The sequence below is a fragment of the Zingiber officinale genome, chromosome 4A (assembly GCF_018446385.1).
Source record: "Zingiber officinale cultivar Zhangliang chromosome 4A, Zo_v1.1, whole genome shotgun sequence".
Lineage (NCBI taxonomy): Eukaryota > Viridiplantae > Streptophyta > Magnoliopsida > Zingiberales > Zingiberaceae > Zingiber > Zingiber officinale.
Genome location: NC_055992.1, coordinates 93058196 through 93072653, shown reverse-complemented (window position 1 = coordinate 93072653; position 14458 = coordinate 93058196). Strand labels below are relative to the sequence as shown.

The following is a 14458-nucleotide window of genomic DNA, read 5'->3' as shown; positions in this document are numbered from 1 at the left end:
TCGACCGATGATATCTAAGCATTGACCTGATCGCCCGACCGACCGATGATATTTGAGCGTTGACATGATCACCTTGACTTTGACCTCTATTGTGACAACTATCCTCCGCGGGGTGGGGCCCCTCCTTACCACCGCATCAGTTATAATGAAGATTGAGAGAAACAGAGACCTATGCTTGCTAACTTGTATATGTTACATTGTTGCATTTAAATCTACTAGTACACGGATAGATATTTTAATAACATAGAGATTTTTTTTCATGTTCTTTGTTGATATCTTTGGCATAAGCTATGTGCTAAGTAAAATGGTTTCCTGAAATTTGATTAATGTAAGCATATTATTTCGAAAATTACTGATTGAAGTACAACTAAGGGGCCAACCATAATGATATTTGTAAAACATTTCCTTCTATATCATAGTCCACCAAGCTATTGTTATTACTATTTGATTTGGTCATCATTTTTCTAAAAGTCTGACAGTAGTACTGATTAGATATTTTTGATTGAAGTAGCTAAAAGTTTGGCAAATTATTAAATAGTAGAAATTGAAATTTGAATAAGTTGTATTTTTTATCAAATGGTTTAATACTTGTAATTTTGAGTTTAAATTGAAATAAGTTGTAGTTTTTATATATTTATTTACTTATCTGTTCTCAAATATAATGTGATATTCCTTAGAAATGGAAGAAAATAGAGTTGATGATCATGAATATATTCTCTAAGTTGCAAATGATCGAAAACCAAAAATTGGGATGGAATTCTCATCACTAGAGAAGACATAGTCATTCTATAACCAATATGCACGATAAGCCGGATTTAGTTCGCGGATAAACACAAGCAAGAAAAATAAGATGACAAATGAAGTGATGTGGAAACAAATTGTATGCTTTAAAGAAGGACATACAAATCTAATACGGAATGCTAAACATACAAAAGTTGATCAACTGATAAGGGAAAAAGCACGTGACACAGTTAGAACAGGTTGTAAATCAAATATTGCATTTGTCAAGAAACAGATAGGATCTAATTGGGTTGTAAGTAACTTCATAGAAACCCATAATCATCCAGTCTCAACTCCATCAAAGGTGCATTTGCTACGCTCACATCGTAATGTTTCGGCAGCAAAGAGAACATTGACTAAAAAGTTTTCAGAGGCCAATGTACCAACTTGTCAACAAATGCGATTATTGGAAATAGAGCATGGAGGGCCTGAGGGGGTAGGTTGCATAGAAAGAGATATTAGAAATTTAAAAAAAAACTAAGAGATGAACAAAAGGGTATTGATGCCAAAACATTGATCAAGTTATTTGCAACTGAGCAAGAGAAGAATTTAACTTTTTTCTTTGATTATAAGACTGATTTAGATAACAAATTTAGTAAGTGTTTTTGGGTTGATCATGTATCAAGGAGGGAATACAGTGTATTTGATGATGTAGTTGTATTTGATACGACATATAACACCAACAAATATAACCTAATTTTGGCATCATTTGTAGGAGTTAATCATCATCATCAAACAATTATTTTTGATTACGGATTTCTAAGTAATGAGAAAACTGAGTCTTTTGTTTAGTTGCTTAAGAAGTTTATAGAAGTCATGCATAAAGATCCACCAAATGTTATCATTACTGATCAGGATCTTGCTATGACGAAAGTCATTGCACAAGTCTCTCAAGCAGTACATCGATATTGTTTGTGGCACATACTGAACAAATTCCCAGATAAATTACACTCTTTGACTTTCAAAATCACTATCAAAGCATAAAGAATGTTATTGTAAATTCTACAACATCTGATGATTTTGAGAAGTCATGGGAATAGGTTATCAAGTGTGCTAACTTGGAGAAAAATAATTGATTGTCATCTATATATGAATTGCGTCACAAGTGGGTGTCAGTATATTTTAGACATGTATTTTGTGCTGGAATGTCAAATAGTCAGAGATTTGAAAGCTCACATTCACTTTTCAAGAGGTATATCTTAAATAAGAACTCATTAATGGATTTTATCACCCGTTTTAATAGAGCACTGAGACACCAAAGACATAATGAGTTAATTGCGGACTATATTGATATGAATGAGCATCCTAAGATTAAGGCAAACTGGCCAATTGAAACTCAAATGGTTAAGTTGTATACAAAAAAGAAATGGTTGGAGTTTCAAAGTGAAGTGGGCGAGAGTCATGGTTATTATGTACAACAGGCATTTGCAGGAGTTGACTCAGTGGTTTATCATGTGATGAAATTTCAAAGTTGTTCTTCCTCCAAACCAAAGGTGCTCACCCATGATAAACAAAGGGATTATATATCATGTAGTTGTACGAAATTTGAGTATGAGGGCATTCCATGCAGGCATAAGTTAGCATTTTTTCGTATCAACTAAGTGTTTCATTTGCCTAATACGTATATACTCAAACGATGGACACAAGATGCAAAGATTGAAGGAATATATGCTTTGGGGGAGCAAAAAGATCCAAATCCATATCCAGAAAGGTTTTTGATGTCGAGACACTCGAGATTATCCTATAAAACTTCATTATTAATTGATAGTGCATCTTTAACTGATCAGAGGACAAACTTCTTGGATGAATAATTTGATTGTATCTACAACAAAATTCATAATTCAAGAGATGAACATTATTAAACCATGTGGTGATGGAAGTAAAAGGAAGAAATCCATAGGTGAGGGCCTTGGTATTATTGATCATTCTTCAGTAAGAACAAAGGGATGCGGGAAGAGATTGAAATCATCAAAGAAGACGTCAATCTCAAAGTCCAGGATATGTCATGGATGTGGATATCGAGGTGTGTCACATGACAAGCGTAACTGTCAAATTTTACAGTAAAGGTATGTGTGCCAATTAATTTTGTTTTTTTATTATAATTTTACTTGCAAACTCAAATTCTTTTTATTTTATTACATTTTGAAATAATGACGATGTGTCGATGGTTAGATCAACTGAAGATAATCATCATAACAACGTTGATGACACATCTGAAGTAAATTTAACATCTATAGTTGGTACTATCAAATTTTTATTTTATTAAATCATAATGGTTCAGTGAGAAAATGAAGTTAATAATTATCTTTTTGGTTACAGATTCTAACAACATGCACTAGGATATTCGTAATCATCTATAACTAGTAATCATCTATTTCCTTCGTTTGCACAATTGGAAAGTACATTTCATCTTACTTTTATTGAGCTAGTTTAGTAACGCAAATATAATTTTTAACTTACTCTTTGCCAACCTTGGCCATCCAAAGTCTTTTTTATAGTGAAATATTGGAATTGTGGACCATTTATTATAGCTTTATGTTAATCATTTGCAAAATGTCTTTTTAGGTTGGTGTGACAGAACTTAAAGTTGCAGTTGAGAGAACAGGAGGTATTGTTGTTCTAGCACTCACTTCTGATTTTTTTTTTTTTAATTTTTGGTGTCCTTTCTAGAACTTTTTCACAGTGGTATGTTCGAAGTTAATTGCTCGAAAGATGTAAAGGTTCAGGATATCATAGGTCTCTGTGCTTCTCTTGAAAAGTGGGTTGATTGTAATATCATTGCTTAGTTATTAATTTAATGGTAGCTCTGGGTGATTTTGCTAGAAAGGACCTCCTTGGGCAGAGACGGTTGTTGGTTAGGGGAACACAACTGCTTGGAAGATGTGTGGACTTGATAAAAAGACATCACTATGTCTGATATTTGAGATAGCCAGCAAAGATGGTCCAGAACCACTGTAATTAATTTGTATAGTATTTGTTGACTTACTGGAGTCGAATTCATTTGTGGGTGTAAATTGAATTTTGTACGTTCTTCTGTTTATCAATTTGGTTGCTTTTTGTTACTCCTACATTAAGAACACACATCTGAGTCATTCAATTCTCAATCCACACGATCAGAAATACAAAATTCAAGTTATTTTAGTTCTTGGCTGTCATTAACTTTGTCAATTTGCCCAAGAACAGAGAGAGAGATAAAAATCAACTGGGAGAATAGAAAGAGATAAGTGTTGATCTATGAGCAACTTAGAGAGGATAATAAAGACAATAAGTGCTAAAATTTTGTGGCTATACTAAGAATTCTGCAGCTTCATAGATGTTTGAAACCGACTCCTTGCAGAATATACAAGCATCTGCATAGCATTCGTAAACCAGAAATATAGCACATAATATCCCATAGCAACACAACCTTGCATTTCACAAACCTTCTGTCAAAATCCGAAAACCAAAAATCAGTAGCCAAACTTTTTTAAAACAATCCATGCACAGCCGAATTCAGCCAACCACAAGAGGATAGCACCATCACACACAAAAATGAAAATCTCAATACTACAAACACTTGAATATATCAACACTCTCAAAATTAATGTCAATATTATGATTTTTCACAAAAACTCCAACAACAAAGAAAATTTGATCATAATTAACACATATTTTCATACCATAATCTGATCAGGGAATCAAATTCAAGAAAAACAAAAACTTTTCTTGTTTTCTAATCATCCAAAAACTCCATCAAAACCTCCACATAACAACCACAGGAGGGAGGGTGCGGCAAGTTTCGTTACGGCAAGAGAGGGAAAATCCCGTTTCGTCGCGACAAGTAAGGGACGTGCTGGAAAACCTAGCTTCGTCGCAATAGGGAGGGTGCGGCAGGGAAAACCTAGCTTCGTCACGATGAGGGAGGGAGGCTCGGCGCGGTGACGGTAGACTTCGCAGTGAAAAAGGGCACGACGAGAAGGGCTGGGGCTAGAAGGGTGTCGACAAGGAGAATGACGAGAAGAAAAGTTGAGGGAGGGTGTGGCGAGAGAGAGAGCAGGCGCGGGGAGAGATTGCTGTGGCGGCGAGGAGGATCGTGAGGCTTCAGTGGCTAAGAGAGGAAAGAAAATAAGAAAAAATAGGATGACACTTTGAGAAATAATGAGATAGATATGCTACGTGAGTTTGCCCGTATAGTTCCATAGAAAAAGGCGGCAAGGTGAAGTGGCTCATATGATAGACTGGCCATTTGGTAGAATGGAGAGGGTTGATTCATCATTTTAGCTGATTAAAAAATTTTCAATTCAATCTAAGGTGGATTATGGATTAGACGGGTCAATCTGTGATCTATTAAAAATTTTAAAATAAAATTTTATATCTTTAATATTTTTATTTCGGAAATGTTTTATCAATTAAATTTATTTAAATATAGATATTTTAAATATAAATAAATTTAATTAAAATAGATATTTTAAATATAAATAGATAAGTATTATTTTTATTTTAAAATTATAATAAAAAAGAATAAATTAACATGAAATTTAATTTACATATATTTTTTAATTTAAGGGTTAATTCAAGGGTAAAGTAGAGAAATTTGGATTAGACGGGTAGATTCGTGCAAGTTATGAGTAGACGGGTTGACCCGCGAAATTTGGATTAATAAAATTTTAACTCAATTCTTTGGTTGACCGGTTCATCCAATTCTAAATTGACAGCTATACGGCGGATGTGTACCGACTAACGAACCCACTGTAGCCCGAAGTTGAAAGGTTCGACCTGTCGCATGCACGAGAAAGCTGGACCATGGCCGATACGTGCCAGCCGATGGGCGATTCCGTGAGAAGCAGTCCACTTTTGTGGCGTCTGCCATCTCACCCCTTTTGTACCGTTCATCTGATTTGGTAACATGACTTTACATGGGAGCCACTTGCAGGTGCATCAGGCAATCGAGTACACGAAATACTTTTTTTGTTACCGTTTTCGCTTGGTTTTTTTTAAGCAGCAACCGATCGAATTCACGAACCTTTTCCTTGGAATAAAGAGGAAGAATACCCGAGAATTACATTTTTCTGCCCTCTCTCCTCTCTCCTCTCTTCTCTCTCCTCTCTCTAACTGCCAAATCGACTCTGCTGTAGCCGGAAATCCTCCTTGTTCCGTCGATCCCTACTTCCGATCGACGATCCGCCACCTCCCCCGCGCGATTCCCGACCCTTTTTTCCTCGAATCGATTGTTTGCTGGTTGAGATTTCCGGCGCGGTGATGGAGCTGAGACTTATACCATCGGATGGGGTCGTTGGTTACTTTGAGATAGGTGTAGGTAAGTGAAGATGCCCGAGCTGCGTAGCGGGCCGCGAAGAGGCCGAGCGCAGCTGAATCCGGTGCCTAAAGCTGCCCGTGGGGCGGCTCCGGCTACGAGGAGGAGAGGGGCGGCAGTGAGGAGGAAGGAGACGGGCGATGCGAATGATCTGAATAGTCCTGTCCAGCAGGAGGAAATTGGTTTGGTTGAAGGTGAAGGAGAAGGAGAAGGTCGGGGAGATCCGCAAGGAAATAAGGAGGAAGGAGTCGCGGACAAGAGAATGGATGAGTTCGATGGCGGTGGGAGGAATGCTGACAAGCTTCCTGGCGCTGAGGAGGAGGGGAGCACTGCGCCCCTGCCAGAAAAGGTTTGATTTTTTTCTTTGATTCATGGTGACTTGTAGTTACAAAGATATGTCTCAATAGGATCGTATTCATTATAAAGGTTATCAATTAGTACTTGAAACCGCTAGTTTTTGTCTCTTGCCGAACTATTGATTGTTAGATGTTATTTTTCTATCTTTAGTTATGTGTAGAAGATTAAGTTAAATGCTTAACAACAGAACTAGGCATTTCACTTTCTACATTCTACTGTTTATTTAATGCGTTCTTGGAATCCAATTTTCACTCAGACAGTATTAGCTAAAATCTCTTGCATTGTTTACTTTAATGGTTCTACCTTCTCATGCTTTAGCTGATTTCGTGCAATCCAAGCATGATTTACGTTCTTGATTTAGTTGGAAGGTCATGGGTTCGAATCCTAGAAACAACTTCTTGCAAAAAGCAGGTAAGATTACGTACAATAGATCCTTCTCCGGGACCCTGCATGGCGGAAGCTTGGTGCACCGGGTTGCCCTTTTTTAGTTGGAAGGCTAGGAATTTTGGAGCAGCAAATGTCTGAGAATAGTTAAGTGATATACCATTAAGCATTTTTTTTATTCAGTTATCTGATTCTTCCTTGATGGAATATTCTTCAATCTATTAATGTTGTATCCTACTAAGCATAAACTTTAGGAAAAAGTAAGAAAATAGTAGTCCCCTATCCACCTTTGTTCACTTTCAATGTTTCACTTTTATTGGAGGCTGGGGTGACAATTCACATCATGTCATGTTAATCATGTCACAAGTAGATTGTGTCATTTGTGTCAATATGGAATAATAATAGAATAATGATATATTTATAAAACAATAAGCTACATGATCTAAAATTTATTGAACTTGCTAAAAATAAATTATATGTAACAAAAAAGTTGTTGGAATTTCTGAAAACTAATTAGAATAAATCAATCGATGTCGCTTGTTTACACATTAGGGTTGTCTCATCACACTTGAATTTTTTTTTTCCTTTGTTAATGATGTTTCAAATCGGGTTGGGTTGGGCTATGTTAGGCTATCATATCCTCTCCAATATTTCTGACCTTATTCAAAGGGTTGTTATCTTGTTGACCCCCTGCTCTCAGACACCATCATGGGAAGAAGTAAAAGTTCAAAATATTATTAACAATCATATATTTTTACTACCGACCTTTATTGTATGTGAAGACATCATGGATTACCTTATGCACTTTGATCAAGCACTTCTATTCTAAAAAGATAAAACCAATTAAGTTGTAAATTAGACTCAAAGATGAATCTTGTTACACCTATTAACCTTGTCCTGGTAGAAGCATGCGTAAATTTTCAGTTATGCACACATTGTATTTCTCTTTCCTTGTCTCATCTACTTTATAAATATATGCTTAATTTTCAGATCTGATCATGACTTCAACTCCAAAATACTTGAACTTGAATCTCCACAGTTCGTACCAATTTGGAGTATTCGCCACTCAGAGCATACACAATAGACATAGCTACTAAGGTATATGTCTATGGAATACAGATCTAGGAACATAGTCTTGTAGTCAATTTCAACATATATGTTGTCTAGGTCTCATATGCACCGCCCAAAGTCACATAAAATTGTTTGTTGAAGTGGAACTGTCATGTGGATTGGAGCCACCACCCAAAATCAATGTCACAGCTGCGACTCCATTGGTTTTTGTGTCCTCATCCATATAAATGTAACAAACATAAGAATACTCAGTGCTTCTTGTTGAAAGCATGAAAAATGAATAATTCTTCTAACAGTCATAATATACTTATGGAACTTAAAGGATGGTAGAAGATCCATGTGTCTCACTAGCAACAAAGATGTAAGAATGTCTAATATTATCATGGCATTAAAGAAATGTAAAAAAAATGAAGAGAGAAGAATAACAAGTGAGGAATTGATGGTCATAGCTAACTTCATCAGTGTCTTTATACAGTCATTAAAGTAATAGAACAACTCATCCCATGAGTCAGTAAACCTAGGTAATATGAAACTTATGGTGACAAAGATAGTCAGGCATGGTGAATATAGGGATCAAATGGAGAATGCACTGTGATTTAAATACAGGAGTGGATGCCTCTGGTAACTTGTAGACATGATAGCCTTAAAATTGTCAAACTGTTACATCTATTGGGGTAAGATAGATCAACACTAACTCATGCTCAACTACTCAACTCTCTCATGGGTGATCATCTATGACAAAACAACTTGCAAGGAGATCCTCAACACTAACTCATGCTCATCTTTTACAGTTTGCACTATGCAGCACAGTCGCAAACTGTAAAAACTGTCAATATCAACCTTCAACATGCTAGTCCTCAACTTCTTTACCTTGGTAGGTTTAAAACTAATCATCTTCCTTGAAACAGAGGAATGTGTATCTCAGACTCCATGACAGTGTTCAACATTCAGATCATGGTGTCAAGGATAACATAGGTTATATATGAATTCATTCTTGGAATAACAATTATACTAAATCGTATCAGTGTAAGTGGAAAAATACTATGAGATTGTGCACTTCTGTGAAGGTGTGTAAAAATAATCAACTCATGCTAGTTAACATATTCAACCATTGAATTGACCTTAGTCAAGTGGGCCTCGGCCAGCATATTACTCTCATGTTTAGGTACAGAACTCCTATAAGTAACACAGCTCGTTGAGATCTAGAAACATCACTAGTTAGATATTTCGGGTCCTGATCATGATGTCGTATGAGATTATAATGTGCTACTATACATACAGATCGTTATGTCAAGGTCAGGCAGTGTAATGACATTGAGAATATAACATGTGCATGTGGTTGACCCCAAATAATTGGGACAGCCACGACCTAATGATGATGATAACTTATGTACATCAACACCTCAGGATGTATATTTGCATATCTATGTGTTTGATGTGATATAGTGATACAGTTGCAACATAATCAGGTATTCATGTGATCTAGTATGGTCATACAACCTATTCTTAATTTTTTTTCTTTTTTTTTAAATGGCAAGCATAGTGGTATAGATAGAGGGGCCTTTCTGAAAAATAGGGGCTTTTAAAGGAATTTTTCCCATATAAAATGAAAATTTGGTTGGGTAAATCAAGAAAAGGAAATTCCACGTCTATTAATAAAGATGGATCAAAGTCATGAGGTAGTGAAAGAATGCCACATTTGAACAATAAAATTGGATGTTGCAGTGAAATGCAATTTGAATGTCAGCAAAAATCCATGAGTACATTGTCGTTTGAGAAATCATGAACAAGTATCCTGAAAATGATAAATCAGTAGATGGTAGATTTCTCACCTGTTTGGTACTCCACTAGAAGCATCTATCTATTGGGGATACTACCAATCCAAACTCCTGCAGCAGATGTTGCTGAGGGAAAGAAGCCAATGTTCAAAATCTTATTGAAAATCAACCTTTTGCCTTCTGGTCGCATAGATAACATAGAGCACCTAGGTTTCTTTTAGTGAGCAGTTTTATGCATAGTAAAATATAAGAGGTCAAGATCAACACAGTTATAGTATACCTTCTGTGATGGTTCTAGCCAATTTGGTGGCCTGTGACCTTCTTTTGTTGATGCAATTAAGGTGATTAAATTTTAAATCTTGAGGTTCTGGTACTCTATTGACTGTTTCTTTAGCTCAAATATGCAGGCTTAAATTTTGCATCGAGTGCATGAGCAAAATCATATAAAAGTCAACTTAACCAAAATGTTTTTTTGACAGTATAGCTCTTCTATGCTAGTTGCTAATTCAAGAAATCAACAATATATACTGGTATTATATCATAACTAAAATTTATCTGCCAAATAGTTTGAACTGTATTGTTTTCATGTTATTGAGATTTTGTCTTGATTCGCTTTTTGGTTGCTTCATTTCTTCTTGTTTTTCCTTGATTAACTTTAACTCTCTCTGGAGTTTGGCTTGAATATAGTATCATTTCATAGGTAGTCTCTAAGGATGGAGGAAATGGAATCTCCAGTGCATGCTTAAATTTTTCATTGAGCACATGCTCAAAACCATATAATTTTAACTCAACCAAAATGTTACTAGTCAGTACAAGTCTTCAATATTAATTTGTTGTTAATTCAAGAAACCAACAACATATACTGCTATTATATCATAACTAAAAATTTTCTACTGAATAGTCTGAGCAATATTGTTTTAATGATTTAGATTATGTCTTGATTCTCTGTTTGGTTGCTTCTTTTCTTCTTGCTTTCCCTTGATTAGCTGTAACTCTCTTTGGAGTTTGGCTTGAGTATAACATCATTTTATATGTTGTCTTGAAGGATGAAATGGAAACTCCCTTTATTTCACTATATCACAATGGATATCCAGAATGCTATTTTAGTGAAGCATTTATTTTTATTTTTTTTGGTTACAGGTCCAGATTGGCAACTCACCAGTATATATACTTGATAGGAAACTTGGGAAGGGTGGATTTGGACAAGTATATGTTGGTCGACGAATTTCTGCTGTCAATGTGGATGACAGAATCACTGGTTCCAATGCTTTGGAGGTGTTTAATGTGTTATTGTTATTAGTTTTTTTAAGTGATCGTTGTGTATTCTTATAGGAGATTTCATTGCAAATGTGCTTAAAGTTTGTCAATTCGGCTTTCCCAGGTGGCACTGAAATTTGAGCATCGAACAAGCAAAGGGTGTAACTATGGGCCTCCTTATGAATGGCAAGTCTACAAGTGAGTCAATTTTCAGTATGAGCTTCATGTGTGATTCAGATTTATATATTTCTTTTTAATGGAGATCATGCTTGCAGCACACTAGGTGGAGTTCATGGTATTCCACGAGTTCATTACAAAGGCCGTCAAGGCGACTTTTATGTTATGGTAATGGAGTACTAGTTAACTATTATTTGTAGTATGTGAAAGAATGGTAGAGGCTCAGTGCCTTTATTTTTACTGAAAAATTTGTATCTAAAAATTTTGAAATGCATAGGTCATGGATATGTTGGGTCCAAGTTTGTGGGACACGTGGAATAACAATTCTCATACGTGAGTTACAAATATGTTATGATTTCGCACTGCAATTCGTGATTCCCAACATTTCTATTGTTATTTTTTTGTATGTGCAGGATGTCCATTGAAATGGTAGCATGTATTGCTATTGAAGCAATTTCTATCCTTGAGAAAGTTCACTCTAAAGGGTGGGTGTTTTCTTGGTTCCAAGAGTTTGATAGATCACCAAATTGTCTTTTGTGTCTTTGATTTAATTTTTGTAATATTTTCTTTATATGCTACTAACTTGTGTTTCATATCCCACTCTTAAACAGATATGTTCATGGGGATGTAAAGCCAGAAAACTTCTTACTTGGTCCTCCTGGAACTCCTCAAGAAAAGAAGCTTTTTCTAGTTGATCTTGGATTAGGTAGTTGTTGATATTTGCATGTGTAATAGCATGACAAATTTGATAAATTTAGTGATTTATTTCTTTATTTCTCTATCACTATCAGCGACAAAATGGAGGGATAGTGTTACAGGTCAGCATGTTGAGTATGATCAGAGGCCTGATGTTTTCAGGTAATGCTATGAGAAGCATTGTGTGTATTCTTTTTTCATTCATTTCTCATAATGCACATTTATTTTCTATTGTCGAACTTATAAATTAACTAATAATGCTAAACTTTGTCCATATTGATATCTTAGGGGAACTGTACGTTATGCTAGTGTTCATGCTCACCTAGGAAGAACTGGAAGTAGGAGAGATGACTTGGAATCACTTACTTATACCCTTATATTTCTTCTCCGAGGTCGTCTACCGTGGCAAGGGTACCAGGTTTGGTGCTGTTTGATTGGTATTTTGTGTTGATTTTACTTCTTATGCTTACATTCACCTTCTTTGTAGGGTGAGAACAAAGGCTTCCTTGTCTGTAAGAGAAAAATGGCTACTTCCTCAGAGTCACTGTGTTGCTTTTGCCCACAACCTTTCAAGCGGTTCATTGAATATGTTGTCAATTTGAAGTTTGATGAAGAACCGAACTATGCTAAGTGCATCTCACTATTTGATGAACTAGTAGGTCCAAATCCAGATATCAGACCTATCAACACAGATGGCGCTCAAAAGGCATAGATAACCTTCCAAAATCTAATTTTCCTTTATGTTTTCATGTAGCTAATCCTTCTTGATTCTCAAATGAAGCTTATTGTTGGTCAAAAGAGAGGCCGACTCACCATTGATGAAGAGGATGAAGAGCAACCAAAGAAGAAAACCCGTGTTGGTATGCCTGCAACACAGTGGATCAGTGTCTACAATGCCAGGAGACCTATGAAACAAAGGTGAGGCTCATCAAATTTGATGCTTGTTCTGCAAATGAAATACTCACCAACAAGAATAAGCTCATTTGGTCTTCACCATGTTAATGTTGCAGATATCACTACAACGTTGCTGATGCAAGGATTGCACAACACATTCACAAAGGAAATGAGGATGGGTTGTTCATTAGTTCGGTTGCTTCTAGTTCAAATTTATGGGCATTAATTATGGACGCTGGCACTGGTTATACTGCCCAAGTTTACCAACTTTCCCCGTTGTTTCTGCATAAAGTGAGTAATATCCCAAGTCCTCGCATAATTACAGGAATTCCTCTTAAATTTTCTTCAGTTTCTCATCTCTTGCAAATAATGTGAAGGAGTGGATAATGGAGCAGTGGGAGAGAAGCTACTACATCACTGCTTTAGCTGGGGCAAACAATGGCAACTCCTTGGTTGTAATGTCAAAAGGTAGCTACCATTTTCTTTTTCTTATATCTCATATCCGTTTGAAAACTTGCATTAATGTTTCCTATCTGTATAATATCATCGCAAGGCACACAATATGCACAACAATCATACAAGGTCAGCGAGTCATTTCCCTTCAAATGGATAAACAAGAAATGGAAGGAGGGTTTCTTTGTAACTGCAATGGCCACTGCAGGAAGTAGATGGGCAGTTGTCATGTCACGAAATGCTGGTTTTTCAGATCAGGTCATTTCTGATTACCCTCAATTCATCACTAAGGATTGTGATTGCCTTTGTGCTCTGATATATGCAGTGATATTCTCTTCTTATCAACCAGGTTGTGGAGCTTGATTTCTTATACCCCAGTGAAGGTATACATCGAAGGTGGGATAATGGTTATCGCATCACTGCAACTGCTGCAACATGGGACCAGACTGCTCTAGTTTTAAGTATTCCTATAAGAAAACCTATTGATGAAACACAAGAGACGTTAAGGACATCTGCTTTCCCCAGCCAACATGCCAAGGTCAGCTTGCTCATACTACTGTTATTTCTTCAATTGGTTGGCAGCATTACTCATAATCAATTTTTACCCTGCATTTACTCAGGATAAGTGGGCTAAGAACCTCTACATCGCATCTATCTGTTATGGAAGGACAGTTTCTTGAATCCTTATCCTGCTGGAAGTAATTCTGATTTCAATCAAAGCTATTTCAGTTTAAGATTTGTTTTAGTGACAAATACTTGTACCAGATGCAGACCAAGGATTTTTAATATATAATCTCGAGTCTCTTGACAGCCATATCTAAGCCAACAAATGAAGCGCTGTTAATTCCTACAGTTGCTCTTGCTTGAGCTGTAGTCCGTGCCTTTGTGGTCGACTTAGAGACCTTGTGGTCCTTTTAATCATTTTTGTTTGTACAAATATTTCACTTATAGAAAAGGCGTATACCATATTTATTGGCTTAGCTTTTGCTGGAGACAGATTCATAATATATGATACTTAATATCTGTTTGCTGGGTTGGACCTTGGTTCATCTTGTTAAACTACCTCGTGGTTTCTTGTGCTTTTAATTGTAGAGCCAGTGAAAGGTAGACAAGAAACTTGCAATTCCTTGTACATAAAAACTGTCTAGTTATAGCCATCAATCATCTTCCTGTCATAGTTATTGATCTTGCAATTCCTGGAGTGTTTAGTTACAGGAGACGAGGCTCAGTGAAGGGGTGTCAAAGAAGATCAAATGGGCTCAGTGAGGAGCTCCAACAACACGAACCAACTAAGCTTCCAGGTCAACTTTAAGAGGTT

General features: G+C 36.2%; 1 protein-coding gene across 3 annotated transcripts; it reads left to right on the top strand.

Moving 5' to 3' along the window:
- Positions 1–5783: 5783 nt before the first annotated feature.
- Positions 5784–14163, top strand: LOC121970173 (casein kinase 1-like protein HD16). Of its 3 annotated transcripts, none has more exons than XM_042520691.1 (16): positions 5784–6422; positions 10804–10938; positions 11045–11118; positions 11196–11265; positions 11375–11430; positions 11511–11582; positions 11709–11803; positions 11889–11955; positions 12082–12211; positions 12281–12499; positions 12593–12711; positions 12804–12978; positions 13065–13155; positions 13241–13398; positions 13490–13678; positions 13761–14163. In XM_042520691.1, the coding sequence occupies exons 1-16, from the start codon at positions 6087–6089 to the stop codon at positions 13818–13820; spliced, it is 2046 nt and encodes a 681-aa protein (XP_042376625.1). In that variant the 5' UTR covers positions 5784–6086; the 3' UTR covers positions 13821–14163. The 3 variants fall into 3 exon arrangements, with proteins under 3 accessions (XP_042376625.1, XP_042376624.1, XP_042376626.1); XM_042520690.1 differs by having other exon boundaries at positions 12575–12711; XM_042520692.1 differs by lacking the exons at positions 5784–6422; positions 10804–10938; positions 11045–11118; ... (3 more) ...; positions 11709–11803; positions 11889–11955 and having other exon boundaries at positions 12082–12204; positions 12575–12711.
- Positions 14164–14458: the final 295 nt, after the last annotated feature.

Bases quoted from the DNA above. Each gene is read 5' to 3' on its own strand.
- LOC121970173 (XM_042520690.1), top strand. From the start codon at position 6,087: ATGCCCGAGCTGCGTAGCGGGCCGCGAAGAGGCCGAGCGCAGCTGAAT. The intron at 10,939-11,044 runs GTGTTTAATGTG...CGGCTTTCCCAG, and splicing joins CTGGTTCCAATGCTTTGGAG to GTGGCACTGAAATTTGAGCA. The intron at 11,804-11,888 runs GTAGTTGTTGAT...TATCACTATCAG, and splicing joins TCTAGTTGATCTTGGATTAG to CGACAAAATGGAGGGATAGT.